We start from the raw sequence: 14,572 nt of genomic DNA on the forward strand, positions 1-14,572 counted from the left end.
GATATAAGTACAATAGGCATATATGGAAACAGATGGAGTTGCCTCAGCCCTCATGTCTCACTTGCTCATTCAAACAAGCCTGAGAGAGTTTTAACATGAAAGAAAGAACAAAACATGAAGAAAACGAGACCAACACAAAAACGAGATACCTACCGACAACTTGCTGTCATCCTCCGGCGCCACTGGACTCGCCTTCTCATCCAACAATAGGAGAAAAGGTGAACAAAATAGGGAGGGAAGGGGGGGGGGGGTAAAAAAGAGAAAAAAAAAACAAGACATACACGTGAACATACGTACGAGACAAAAACACAATGACAAGACAAGTACAGTACAGTTACGAATAGGGTTGGTGACACTGACTGACTTTGATACAACTGGACAAGACTCGACATAATACAAACTGCTGAGCTAAGCTGATTAGATTTCACTGTCATTCACAAATATCATTTTAATCGCGGAGCTCAGCGTTTAGCATAGTCATAACATGGAAGGCTTGTACAGGAATTTTAAGGAAGCAGTGGAAGCAATCACTGATAAAATGTAAAGAACATTAGTACAGAACTCCCGTGAATGTGCATTATTAGTGCAGCATGGAAGCGTGAATCTTCATCTCAATTATTGGTAAGTAACTACAAGTCAAACATTTTAACTTCAACACTTTCTACAGACATTTTGTACTTGTCTTTGTGTGGAAGAAAAAAAAAAAACATCCAAGCCAAAGTAAAGTGAACTCTTTAAACCATCTCTTAACTCTGCCACCATCGCTCTCAGCGGGCCCATTTGGCTCGCTCCGTCTGTACTGTAGCACGTTATTTCTGAAACAAAAGGCTTTCACTAACTGCCTCACTGAAGCGTGCTCACTTTATCTCCAAAAAAAAAAAGAAAAATGTGTGTGTGCGGATAACAGTCGCTTTAGGCCTATGTTTGCGACTACAAAGGGGGAGACTACACACAAAGCTTTTTTGTTCAGATCCCAGCATATCGGGCCTTTGTAACGCGGCCTACACAGTTTTCAGACAGAACATGTGAAAAGTGTGGAGGCAGTGGCGTGTGTCGATATGCCGCGGCATGCCAATACGAATGAAAATGATCCAGTTTGATCTGTCATTTTAAATGTCAATATGTGGAGTAGAGATGCACCGATCCGGCTTTTTTGCTACAGACACCGATACTGGGGTTTGAGTATCTGCCGATATCCGATATTTACCGATACCGAGAGACTTTCTTAAAAGTAGCTTTCTTTGAGTGAAAAAAATAGCTCAATAAAGTCATATTTTATTGTCATTATGGTACAGATCAAATATCAATGATGTCTATTGATAAAGTCTTGGATTAACATTAAACAAGGATCACTGTACTTTTTCTACACTAATTATCCTTTGGTACATGACGCTTAGGTTACATCAAAATAAACAACTGGACCATTACAACTAATATTATTTCTTAAACTAAACAATCAGCTTCAGCAGTGGTTATTTTATTGTATTTGGCTTCTTAAGTTATTTCTATCATAGTTTCTGACCCAGCCTTGATTAATTTTCGTTAGCATTAGCATGCTATTGCTAGCGCGGCATTTTGCGCGGCGATCAACAATTCATTTGCGGAGGTTAAAACTAAATCAACGATTGCATTCACCAGGTTCTTAGCTTTAAAATGACATACAGCCCATATTCACTTAGATTTAGTCGGTAAAAGTTGCGATTTTAAGGCTTTGAGAGCCAAAACTGACATCGCTGCAGTATCGGATATTTGTAGCCGATACCCGATATCGTATTTTTTCCAGTATCGGCTCCGATATCCGGTGCATCCCTAATTTGGAGTTAAAGCATTTGAGTGCATTACAACTGTTAAAATTACATACACTCAATTTACTGTAAAATATTTCCCTTTCCATGAACTTTAGCTAACAGTCTCTGCGCCGCACTCATTGTGACAACACTAATTTCTGCAAACTCCTCATAATTTTACATACATTATCCCCCCTGACAGTGTAATCACACAAATGTGGAAGCTGGAATAGACCAGTTGCCCCCCCCCCAAATTAAGCCGAAACTAATCCTAACTGGCTTTTTCCATTTCGGATCTTGGGGGTAATTCTCCCCATACTTGAGGTGTAATTATTCTATTTCACCCTCCTCAAAGGCAAGTCAGTAAAGAGGCTTGGGAGTGCGAACAGGTGAACGTGCCAGATAGAGATTAGGCTGCAGGGCGATCATTAAGCCAGCGTTAAATATTATGACTAATAATCACATAGGGAGATTAGTATGTTCTCTAGAGCTGCTGCTGCTGCTGCCTCTTCCGGCGGCTCTTATGTAACGCTAACATCAGGATGGTTCTTGGAAGCGGATCAGCGGAGGGAGCGTGCGACGCAACGTTCCAGGGAATTATCGATAAGAGTGTGACATCATGCTAAACTATTTCCACCAGTTTTTTTTTTTTTTTTTTAGAGTCGCGGCTTAAGAAGGAAGTAAGTCTTGCCTTTTTGACATGAGATAAAGATTACGGTGTGTTTCATAAGGCTGATTGGAGGGCACAAAGGGTGACTGTATCAGGGAAGATTGTATTTACATTGTCAAATCATAAATGGAACAATGTGATACAGTTTAATAAGGTGATTAACAGTAATACATGTAATCAGAGCTAAAGGCCCAAGATAGAAACCCAAACCTCACAATTCATGAGTTATCATAATGATCAAATATGTGCCTGTTTTTCTACATTCATAGAATACATACTTTGAATTGGTGTACTAAAATGATCTACTTGCTTACTGGCATGTTATGTAGGAGAGGTGACATTGAGAACATAGAACTGTAGATGCACATGGACATGACATAAATAAATCACGCTTCCTATCTACTGATGTGCGAGAGGCGAACCACAACTCATCTCCAGGCTTTTTACCATCGCACACACATATAGGATAGTACAGAAGCAATGTGATGTCTCCCAGTGTACCCTATGAGAACTGTCCATCCACAGTCGTCACATCATGGCTCCCGCCGTGGGCACTTCCCCATCCTCTATGGCCTGTTTGCCTTGAGATGATAATGATGATCTTCGAGAAAACGGGGGCGAAAAGATGCACAACAAAGTCAAGAAGCCCATCCACTTACTAATTAGTAACCCCTTCATTTTTTCCCCCTAACAAGCAGAACTAATTACAGTAGCTGCCACGACGCTGATTTCCCACAAGGCAATTGCTCCCCATACACCCACCCCTTTAAACCAATCACACAGGCTTTTAAGAGCAAAAACTGCTGTGTCATTTTAGCCACTGAATACAATCTCCCAGAGGTGGAGCACACGCAAGCTCAAACTTCACCACTCTAGTCACTGTATTCACTGTATTGAAGAGTTTCTCCACTGACTTCATGCTCTGTCGACTTCCACGGTAGAAAACCCTAGGTATTTCATACAGACTTTTTCTATTGGAGTCAAACATATTACACTGTGATGTAACTCCAGCCGCAGACAACCAGACAAAAATAAATCATTATGTCCCGCATCAGGTCGCCCAAAGGCAAATGGGCTGCCTGGGCCTTTTCCAAATTAACAGCCAAAAAGCACGGCACGCACATCATATCTGGATTATCTTACAATTTATGCCAGTAATAGGCTCTACGCGTGGAATGTTGCACAAGTGCACAAAAACATCGCTCACTCTGGAACATCGCTCATTCCAGCGGACGTCCTGAGCTCATAACTGTTTCCTGTCCTTGTTTTAGCCCTTTAGAAAGTCAAGTCTGGCCAAATGCAAATTTAAACACTGCGTGAGAGAAGACATTTTCCGGCAGATAAACATGTTTGTAAGTGCATGTGTTCAAGGTGATGGCTAATGTCACTTTGAGGTTTTGTCCTATAGTAACTTCCAAATTCATTCCTAACTTCCAAATTCTTCACAGGGATGAGTTTGTAAACACTTTTCACTGGGTCTCTTCTCAGGGTCACTGTCACAGAAGTGCTAAGAAACTAGCCTGCAAGTTCACAACATCGATAAGAATGCTTTATAATGAGATGCACAATGTTTTTCCTATAAATCACTGAGTTTACAATGTACTGAAGGAGGACAATGCAAATTTTGTTCAACTTAAATAGATATAAAAAAAAAAGCCTCTGGCATAGGGACTTTGAAGGGGCTAGATGCAAGTTAGTCATTTTATACTCACTACTGCCACCTCTGGTCTTATGCGTAACTGCAGCTTCTATATTAAAGGAATAGGCCACCGTTTTTATATACTGAGATATGCTCTTACCTCACTTTAGCCAAGTTAATATATCCCCGTCTGGTCTTTGTCCGTGCGCTCTGCCAGGCAAACGGAGCACATACGCAGTCTCTCCCACATGTCATATAGCTCCAAAAAAGCTCACGATAGAAGCTACCAAGCTCTTCCACGTGTTCCCTATTTAAATAAAGTTACGTGAAGTGTTTTCATGCGAAGTATATTTACACAGAAATGTAGCATGTCGATTTTATAAGAAAATAAAAAGGGGGACTATATTGTGAGGCGTAATGATACGAGGAGTAAAACGTCCGCGCAGTAACTCCTAAAGGTTATTGACGGAAGTGAGCGGGGGAAGTCTTTAGGAGTTACTGCGCGGACGTTTTGCTCCTCGTATCATTACGCCTCACAATATAGTCCCCCTTTTTATTTGCTTATAAAATCGACATGCTACATTTCTGTGTAAATATACTTCGCATGAAAACACTTCACGTAACTTTATTTAAATAGGGAACACGTGGAAGAGCTTGGTAGCTTCTATCGTGAGCTTTTTTGGAGCTATATGACATGTGGGAGAGACTGCGTATGTGCTCCGTTTGCCTGGCAGAGCGCGCGGACAAAGACCAGACGGGGATATATTAACTTGGCTAAAGTGAGGTAAGAGCATATCTCAGTATATAAAAACGGTGGCCTATTCCTTTAAGCTTGTGCATGACTGACACTTCGGACCCGAATTAACGCCTTTTAGAGTGACAGTGCAGGATTTTAGAGGCAGTTGTGGTGAACAGGTCTGAGCTCATTCTACACATTAGGACATGGCTGGAACATGTATATAATATAATATAACATTTTTTAAACTCCGTATAGTCCCTTTTAACAAATGCTAAAAAAACACAATCCAAGCTCATTTACATTTGTCTTATTAGTTTATTTTTTCTTATGTTGTTGTTGAGTTAATATTTTTATTTTAATGGATTTATTCCTAATGCACTCCTGACACTCATGACACCTTTTTTTTGTAGGTTACTTGATTATGAGCACTTGCTTTTCACATCAAAATAACAACCAACTCGAAAGAAAATGAACATACTGTACTGTATCTATTCTCGGGTCAAAGAAGCATTACAACCACGATGTGTTGTCATGGCGTTTTTTTCAACACACGGAGGTTGCACATCTGTCCGAAGCCATCACTGTCATGTAGTATGTGGTCATATCTCCCAGAGGTGGAGCACACGCAAGCTCAAACTTCACCACTCTAGTCACTGTATTCACTGTATTGAAGAGTTTCTCCACTGACTTCATGCTCTGTCGACTTCCACGGTAGAAAACCCTAGGTATTTCATACAGACTTTTTCTATTGGAGTCAAACATATTACACTGTGATGTAACTCCAGCCGCAGACAACCAGACAAAAATAAATCATTATGTCCCGCATCAGGTCGCCCAAAGGCAAATGGGCTGCCTGGGCCTTTTCCAAATTAACAGCCAAAAAGCACGGCACGCACATCATATCTGGATTATCTTACAATTTATGCCAGTAATAGGCTCTACGCGTGGAATGTTGCACAAGTGCACAAAAACATCGCTCACTCTGGAACATCGCTCATTCCAGCGGACGTCCTGAGCTCATAACTGTTTCCTGTCCTTGTTTTAGCCCTTTAGAAAGTCAAGTCTGGCCAAATGCAAATTTAAACACTGCGTGAGAGAAGACATTTTCCGGCAGATAAACATGTTTGTAAGTGCATGTGTTCAAGGTGATGGCTAATGTCACTTTGAGGTTTTGTCCTATAGTAACTTCCAAATTCATTCCTAACTTCCAAATTCTTCACAGGGATGAGTTTGTAAACACTTTTCACTGGGTCTCTTCTCAGGGTCACTGTCACAGAAGTGCTAAGAAACTAGCCTGCAAGTTCACAACATCGATAAGAATGCTTTATAATGAGATGCACAATGTTTTTCCTATAAATCACTGAGTTTACAATGTACTGAAGGAGGACAATGCAAATTTTGTTCAACTTAAATAGATATAAAAAAAAAAGCCTCTGGCATAGGGACTTTGAAGGGGCTAGATGCAAGTTAGTCATTTTATACTCACTACTGCCACCTCTGGTCTTATGCGTAACTGCAGCTTCTATATTAAAGGAATAGGCCACCGTTTTTATATACTGAGATATGCTCTTACCTCACTTTAGCCAAGTTAATATATCCCCGTCTGGTCTTTGTCCGTGCGCTCTGCCAGGCAAACGGAGCACATACGCAGTCTCTCCCACATGTCATATAGCTCCAAAAAAGCTCACGATAGAAGCTACCAAGCTCTTCCACGTGTTCCCTATTTAAATAAAGTTACGTGAAGTGTTTTCATGCGAAGTATATTTACACAGAAATGTAGCATGTCGATTTTATAAGAAAATAAAAAGGGGGACTATATTGTGAGGCGTAATGATACGAGGAGTAAAACGTCCGCGCAGTAACTCCTAAAGGTTATTGACGGAAGTGAGCGGGGGAAGTCTTTAGGAGTTACTGCGCGGACGTTTTGCTCCTCGTATCATTACGCCTCACAATATAGTCCCCCTTTTTATTTGCTTATAAAATCGACATGCTACATTTCTGTGTAAATATACTTCGCATGAAAACACTTCACGTAACTTTATTTAAATAGGGAACACGTGGAAGAGCTTGGTAGCTTCTATCGTGAGCTTTTTTGGAGCTATATGACATGTGGGAGAGACTGCGTATGTGCTCCGTTTGCCTGGCAGAGCGCGCGGACAAAGACCAGACGGGGATATATTAACTTGGCTAAAGTGAGGTAAGAGCATATCTCAGTATATAAAAACGGTGGCCTATTCCTTTAAGCTTGTGCATGACTGACACTTCGGACCCGAATTAACGCCTTTTAGAGTGACAGTGCAGGATTTTAGAGGCAGTTGTGGTGAACAGGTCTGAGCTCATTCTACACATTAGGACATGGCTGGAACATGTATATAATATAATATAACATTTTTTAAACTCCGTATAGTCCCTTTTAACAAATGCTAAAAAAACACAATCCAAGCTCATTTACATTTGTCTTATTAGTTTATTTTTTCTTATGTTGTTGTTGAGTTAATATTTTTATTTTAATGGATTTATTCCTAATGCACTCCTGACACTCATGACACCTTTTTTTTGTAGGTTACTTGATTATGAGCACTTGCTTTTCACATCAAAATAACAACCAACTCGAAAGAAAATGAACATACTGTACTGTATCTATTCTCGGGTCAAAGAAGCATTACAACCACGATGTGTTGTCATGGCGTTTTTTTCAACACACGGAGGTTGCACATCTGTCCGAAGCCATCACTGTCATGTAGTATGTGGTCATATTGACTGAGTAATGCGCTCATGGAGGCCGCGGAGGTCACCTTGTCAGGCTTCTATTCTTTCATACAGACGTGAGGATGATCCATTCTGATGAGAACGGGGGCTTTCAGCAGATTCATCGAGCCCCAGCACAGCTCCTAATTAGCTCATTAGAGACTTTCTGATTGCAATCACTTCCATTTTAAGAGTTTGCTTTAAATTCCTTTTTCTGCCGAGTATGTGTGCAGCTGTGATCTACATAGAGAACCTTTTACAGAAATCATAATCCTGTGTTTAACAAATGATGGGTATAGCAGAAATCTGATATAACATTATGCTTTTAAGATTGCCAGTCAACCGTCTAAAACGCCCCACATAGGATAGTAAGTTACCAATCCTGTACTTCCACGCTGGCCATCAGACAGATAGGGATCTCTGTGCCGCCCGTGATGCTTTTTCAGCGCAGTTACATTAGCTAATTCGACCCCGCGCTCAAAAATAGCTCCTTGATCGATAGAGCTTCTAGCAACGTTTCACCTTCAGGCTCTCTCCTTTGAGAGAGACAGAAGAAGAAAAAGAAGAGATCTAATTTCATCTTTTATTTTCCAAGATTGTTTTGTACTCTCATGTAGCGGAAGGATTACAAAATCAAACGTAAATTGACCTTCACAATCCCAAACCGGTAACAAACTGAGTGTCATGTAATGTATGTGTACACAATGGTCAGTCAATCCATGTTTTTTTTTTCTTCGATTATTCGAACACACACCGAGCCTTTGGGCTACCGTTACAGAAAGGCAGAAATAACACCGGACAAGAATAGTTGCGAGAGCAGACATTAGATACAGCTGGAGCCAGACCTGGAGACAGTAGAGTACGCAGCAAAACGCCCGTGAGACTAAATACAGCTTCTGTTGCTACTCATTGGCTTATGAACGATCGGACTTGTTCATGTCCTCACACTGGACCCTCCCGGGGCCATTACAGGGAGAATGGCAAACACAAATGTGACACTAAGGAGCTAACAAAAATATACCGATAAGAAGTATTTCTACACGATAAATCAGACTAATAAGGCGATAGGGAGAATACTTGAATACATGAATTAATGAAACTACATGAAACAATTGAGCAAAGCGAAATTGCTATGCACTTTGAAGATGTATGATGATTTGTATGATGTATGTTGGTATCCGGGCAACCTTCACTAATCAATGACACAGACCTCTTGAGAAAAATGCACTCACAAGGGAATGGTGGATAATAACTTAAGGTTATTCACAACAGCAGATTTGTATGGAAAAAAGAGCACATAGAAATAACATAAGTAAAAACATTATCTAGGCAAACGAGATGTGTGAAGATAAGGGTTAGATTGGGAGACATGTGTAATATAAGTTTTGCATAAGTATGATCCATCTCAGCAGTTAAAACACTGCGGTGCTGTCCATGGTGCTGGAATATGGACCAAAACTTTAAATTATATGTAAGATAAAGTTAAACAAACTAGTTCTTGGACCCGACTTTTTAACAAACATTATAGACACATTGGAGAGAGGAAAATAATGGCTGAAATATTACGTTCTTTGTGAATTAGACAAATTGACCATACCTTTCAAATATAAACCTACATGTGAAGAGAAGAGATTAAAGGCTTACTCTATCCACTCCAGTCACCTTTACATCCCCCTCTCCTACTGTTGACTTGATTCTACATAATAATCTAGTCTAACAGCCAGACAATACAGTTAAGATAATTAATAAAACAGAAACACGAATGGATGGCACTATATTAAATTAGAGGTCGGACTGGGCAGTTCAGCGAAAGCAGAGAATAAAAATCCAACTATTCATTTTTGAAGAGCGTTTGACGTCACATGACTACTATACATCAGCTCACTCGGTCATTCCAGGCTAAACAGAGCCGTTTTACTATCACTACTTTCAACACTATATTAAACACTATATTTTGACTACCTACTTTCCTTTGGAATCGCCGATAGACACTGACCAGCAACCCCAAGCTACTCCAATTCAGTAGCCGCCGCTTTTCCCAAACACTTATCTGACTAATCAACTTTCCCCCATATCATTTACATATCTTATTTCAATTAGTCACAGAAACACTTTGTCATGATTTGTGTCATTTTTTTTCTTCTTTTCAGCCCGCTACTGTGCTCAGTATTCTACAGGAAAAACCTTGTAGTCAATTCAAACAAACCTTGAACTACTTTTCAACAGTGACAATGATTCATCTTCATCAAGGACATTCTTACAACTTTGTATGAGAAACGCTTGTGACTGAATTCAACAGTCCATAGCAAAGGAGGGCTGAGAAGTATGACCCTGGCCGTGCGAATCTCTTTCAGGCCTTTTTCCTGTTCAACAAGTCATCTGCCTCCAAGTTGATGAGCGTAATGATCTACAATACCAGATGCCCTTTCAAATCATGTCCATTTATGCTGGTCCCAGACTAAGAGAGTTTGAGTCTACAGACGCACTTTTACTTGTTCGTCCTCATCTGGATATGGTGGAATACTAGCTTTACTTCATCTCAGCTGTGCGTCATGAAAGACTAAAATACCCAGCTGGGATGAGCGTGCGAGGTGGATCGAGGTGTGCAAATACAAATAGCAAGACAAGCAGCGTGTGAAAACAGGTTGTATGTGCCAATATTATACGGCGTCAGCAGTTGGTGCATCATTGTCAAAACCCGCGGGGAGGCAACGCAAATATAGTCTGCTCCCTGCACACAAGCCGCTTTGTAACTGATCTTTGAAGCGCATCCCGACGGAAGATCTCGCCTCCGTCACGCTATTTATAGATCAGTAATGCATCAGAGGTTGCACCTTCCATCTCAGCAGAACCAACATCTGCCTTACTACACGTTGGCTTAGGCAGCATTACAGTAGCAGCTGATAATGTCGCCGGACGCACACTTTCGAAGTCTCTGCGGAGAAGTTATGGTTTCAACAGGTTTCTCGGATCCTCACTACGCATTGCATTTAAACGTGTGTTTTTAAGAAGAAGGAAATGATGTAAACAAATGGTCTACTATAAATGTAAATGTCTATCCTCTGCATACTGAAGCTACAGAATCCACACACATGTACGCAGAAACTTTCTCCCATTTTGAGACTCGGTTACGATCTGTTTACGCGCAGCTCTTATTTTTGTGGGCGTAATATCTGCACGAGTGAAAAGGAGGAAAAGCGTAAACTGGCACTGGGTGACCTAGTGCTCTGTAATCAGATCTTTGTCCGTCTCATAGTCACAAACTGTACGGCCAGACTAAGAGGCTTAGCTTTATACAATTAAAGTGAGGAAACAGTGGAATGATGTCAGATGTATGCACCCTAAAATGATCATGGGCTAATGTACACCAATGTATTAAAACTGCCAATACTGTCATGATTTTATAGTATATATGATTTTTATAGTTATTAAATAACATACACATCTATTCGACATTACATTTTATCTGTACGTACTGTATATGCTGTGAGAAATACTGACAACCTGCACAAATCTCCTAAACCGCAGTACCCAGAGTTGCTCGTTGATGGTTTTTGACAGTTAAAATGGACTGTTGCAATTTGAGATTAAAACACAATAGCCCAATTGTTGAGATTTACAATAGCCCTCATACCAAAACACTTGTGACTACACAAAGGTTCTGAGCACCACTCAGAGCAGAATAATTAGGTCAAGGTAACCTTCCAAAATCAACTGCACAGGACTGCTTCCATTTGTTAGAAGATGCATTGCACATTTTTTTTTTGCATATTACAATAAGTGCATTGTCTGTGCAGTGTGTCTGTGAGAAGTTGAATTAAACTATGAATTGCTATTGATGTTGTAAATTTTAGTCTTTTATTTCTAAGGAAGGCTTTTATAACTTAGAATATAATTGAAAAATGAAGTATAGAAATGATCATATTAAAAGCAATAATATAGTATGCCGTGACATAGGCTCAGCTATTGGGCCTGTGTCACCGTCAAAGGACAGAAAAACAAAACTCTAGATGGCGTTATAACGGCTCATGAAACAAATCTATATATCTTTATGTCATCATGTCAGCTGCCTCTTGTTCAGGGTGACCTCAGCAGTTCGACTGGAACATCCCACTTCTCTAATGCCTTCAATAATCAAAGGGAAACCCATTTTAATCATAGGCTTAGTCTGTAGCCATTGCAGCAACTGTCTCTTTTTCCTGTACAAAGCTCACGCGCACAAAGAAAATTAACTATTCCAGTTAACAAAGGCAATATGGTATTAACTCAGTGAATCCCATCTGTTAAGTTGGCTGTTTTTGGTTTTGTGTGTCTTCGCTTCTGATGTGAGACTATACACACGATGCAGGCGAAACTACATTTAATCTCAATCATCGCACATGCCCCCAAGTGTCAATGCGCGATTAAAATGGTGTTTAGATGATTACATTCTAATAATAAGTCGTCCCCTATTCATCCTTTAGATTGAGCCCATAACAATACGACCTATCGATATACTTGAATGCATTTCCAGCTTTTTAGAGGTATAATATTTTCTTAAATGCTTTGCAAAATTGTTTCCTTCCAAAAAAGTTTGTTAATGCATCCGTCTCTCTTGGCTGAACTCCCCAAATGTAATTGCGACTCAAGGTCACTTCAATGTTCCTGGCAAACAGTCAGTGCACCTCACAACATACTTTTTCCTAACACTGTCGAGACAAAACTGCATTTTTAAAAAACATTGTGACTTGCGGTCTGAACATATTTGATTATCCTGAAAGTCCAGATTTAACAAAAGCTTGATGATACAACTTTATCTGCATTTTTCATTTCCATCTCATGTCACAAAGAAATCTAAATCCGCCTCGGTAATCGGTACATAGTATCAAACTGCCAAGTGCCATATATCAAAAACAATTACAAGACTAAATTTCACAGTTCACATGCGATATATTAGTAACAATCTATAGACTAGAGCAGAGATGATAGATGATAGAAGATCTGGAGCTCTAAGGGATTGATTTGCTAAACTGGAGTAGAATTTGAAGAGAATTACACATTTGACTGGTTTATTAATCCCTCCATGGAACACAGTGTGACAGATCAGCGCAGTCTGAGTCCAATCATTTTAATGCAGAGATCAGTTCTTAACAGATACTACTCCCTTAGAATCTTACCTGTCTGCGACGATTTAGGATCAGTGGCAGTCTGAACATTTAGGAAAAGTATTTGCTTTTTATTTCAAAGAAGAGTTATTTGTAACTCAGCATTATCAGTAACTGGGCACATGTAATGCTGAGGAAACCAACTCACCTTGGGCTGCACTTCCACTTCTACCACTTGGTTCTTGTTCATGCAGTTTTTGACAAAGCCCTCCACTTGTGAATTGCACTTCATGAAGATGACATAGGCTGCATATCCAGACAGCAGCAAGATACTTTCCCAGATGGAGATGTAGTTATCCAGGAAGAAGATGATGAGCATGATGAGGTCCAGGATGTAAAAGGACACATCTCTAAACAGTGGCCACCAGGTCAGATTGAGGATCTCTTTAGAGAAAATGGCACACATCCCGATGACAAAGAGAATGTTGAAGACAGCAGAGCCCACAATGGTCCCAATCCCAACGTTACTGTGAGAGATGAAGACCCCTATTATGGAGGTGAAGAGTTCTGGGGCAGAGCCACCTGCCGCCATGAAGGTGGCCCCTGCCACATCATCAGAGATGTCAAATTTCTCTGTGATGACTGTCAGGGCAGGAACAAAAAACTCATCACACACTATGGCTAAAGCTATGAACATGTAGATCATGCCAAACATGTGTAGGACGACTGCGCCCTGGCGCCTCTTCTCCAGGGAGAAAATGTCCGGAGGGTAATCACCTTGACTGTGATTGCTATTGGCTGTAGATTGCATGGCTATTGGCATGTCCACTGACACATTGGGATCCCTCTGGTTTTGGGAGAAAAGTAGAGTCCTGTGGGGGGCAGTCTGACTGAGACTGTCCCGAGGCAGTGCTGGGTCATTGAGGCCACCTGAAGTCCAGCTCAAGGCACAAAAGGAGACAGCACTTAGGGCCAAAAGGCTGAAGACCAAGCCAAGGATCCGCACTGGTCTGAATTTTCTTCGCACGCATCGGCTGAGCGGCCTCTTGCAAGCAGAGCCCAGGGGGGGACCCTGCTCACACATCTCCACACAGGGCTTATCCATGTCTGTAGCACCGTGTCCTCACTCTCAAGAGCCGATCACCGGAGACACTGCATGGTCATGTTGTCCTCTTCAAATCAGATGAACAGATTCAGCATGCTTCCCAGGGTCAGGTTTGCCAACCCAAGACTTCATTCTAGAATCTGTTGGAAAGACAAAACAAATGAAAAAGCTCAAATTAACTGTGATTCTCGGCTGCATTACATACCAACAACCAACAATGATACAGTGCAAAAAAGCCTTTAAGAAAACAAACATAAAACACATCTCATAGGCTGCAACAAACTAACACAGAACCAGTAGCCCGACAGCCTACATGTATGAGTTTGTCATATGTATGCTGTATTAACCTGGTAAAAAAAAAAAAAAAAAATAGTTAGAGCACGCAGTTGCCCTTTAATTCAACAAGACCCACATTTTCAGTTAAGCAAATAACCAAGCGATCATTCACATAGTTCAAACTATGTGTAAAAGTAAAGCAACAAACGCATCGATAGCATAGTGCTTCATCAAGTAGTAAAATAACAATGTGTCACATCGTAATGTAAATCATCTAACGTGATGCACCTATTAGGCCGAAGCAATAAACATATGACGCCGCTGCTCAGGTTGACAAGATAACACACTGACCTGTTTGACTTTTCTGCAGCAGCCTCTTTCCTTTACACTCAACATCTGACAACTCTGACTACGTGTCCTTCTGTGTTGCCTTGTGCCCCTGACTGTCTGATAGATACACCATCCCTATACACGCGATCGATCCGGTGGCATGATGACGCGCGGACTGGTGTGGATGGAGCCTT

At 40.8% G+C, this 14,572-nt stretch overlaps 1 protein-coding gene across 9 annotated transcripts in view; it reads right to left on the reverse strand.

Moving 5' to 3' along the window:
* LOC306980858 (solute carrier family 24 member 2) overlaps positions 1-14,572 on the reverse strand; it is a 32,955-nt gene that overhangs the window by 17,980 nt on the left and 403 nt on the right. For 3 of the 9 annotated variants that reach the window (XM_079580376.1, XM_079580375.1, XM_079580370.1), the window contains exons 2-3: positions 12,876-13,912; positions 154-204 (exon numbers count right to left, since the gene is read on the reverse strand). In XM_079580376.1, the coding sequence (XP_079436502.1) occupies positions 154-204; positions 12,876-13,772 (948 nt within the window). In that variant the 5' untranslated portion in view covers positions 13,773-13,912. Of the gene's footprint in view, positions 1-153; positions 205-12,874; positions 13,913-14,399; positions 14,563-14,572 lie in introns of those variants that run through there. The other 6 variants (XM_079580378.1, XM_079580377.1, XM_079580374.1 and 3 more) reach the window with 4 other exon arrangements.

Source organism: Gobius niger, assembly GCF_951799975.1.
Source record: "Gobius niger genome assembly, chromosome: 21".
Taxonomy (NCBI): domain Eukaryota; kingdom Metazoa; phylum Chordata; class Actinopteri; order Gobiiformes; family Gobiidae; genus Gobius; species Gobius niger.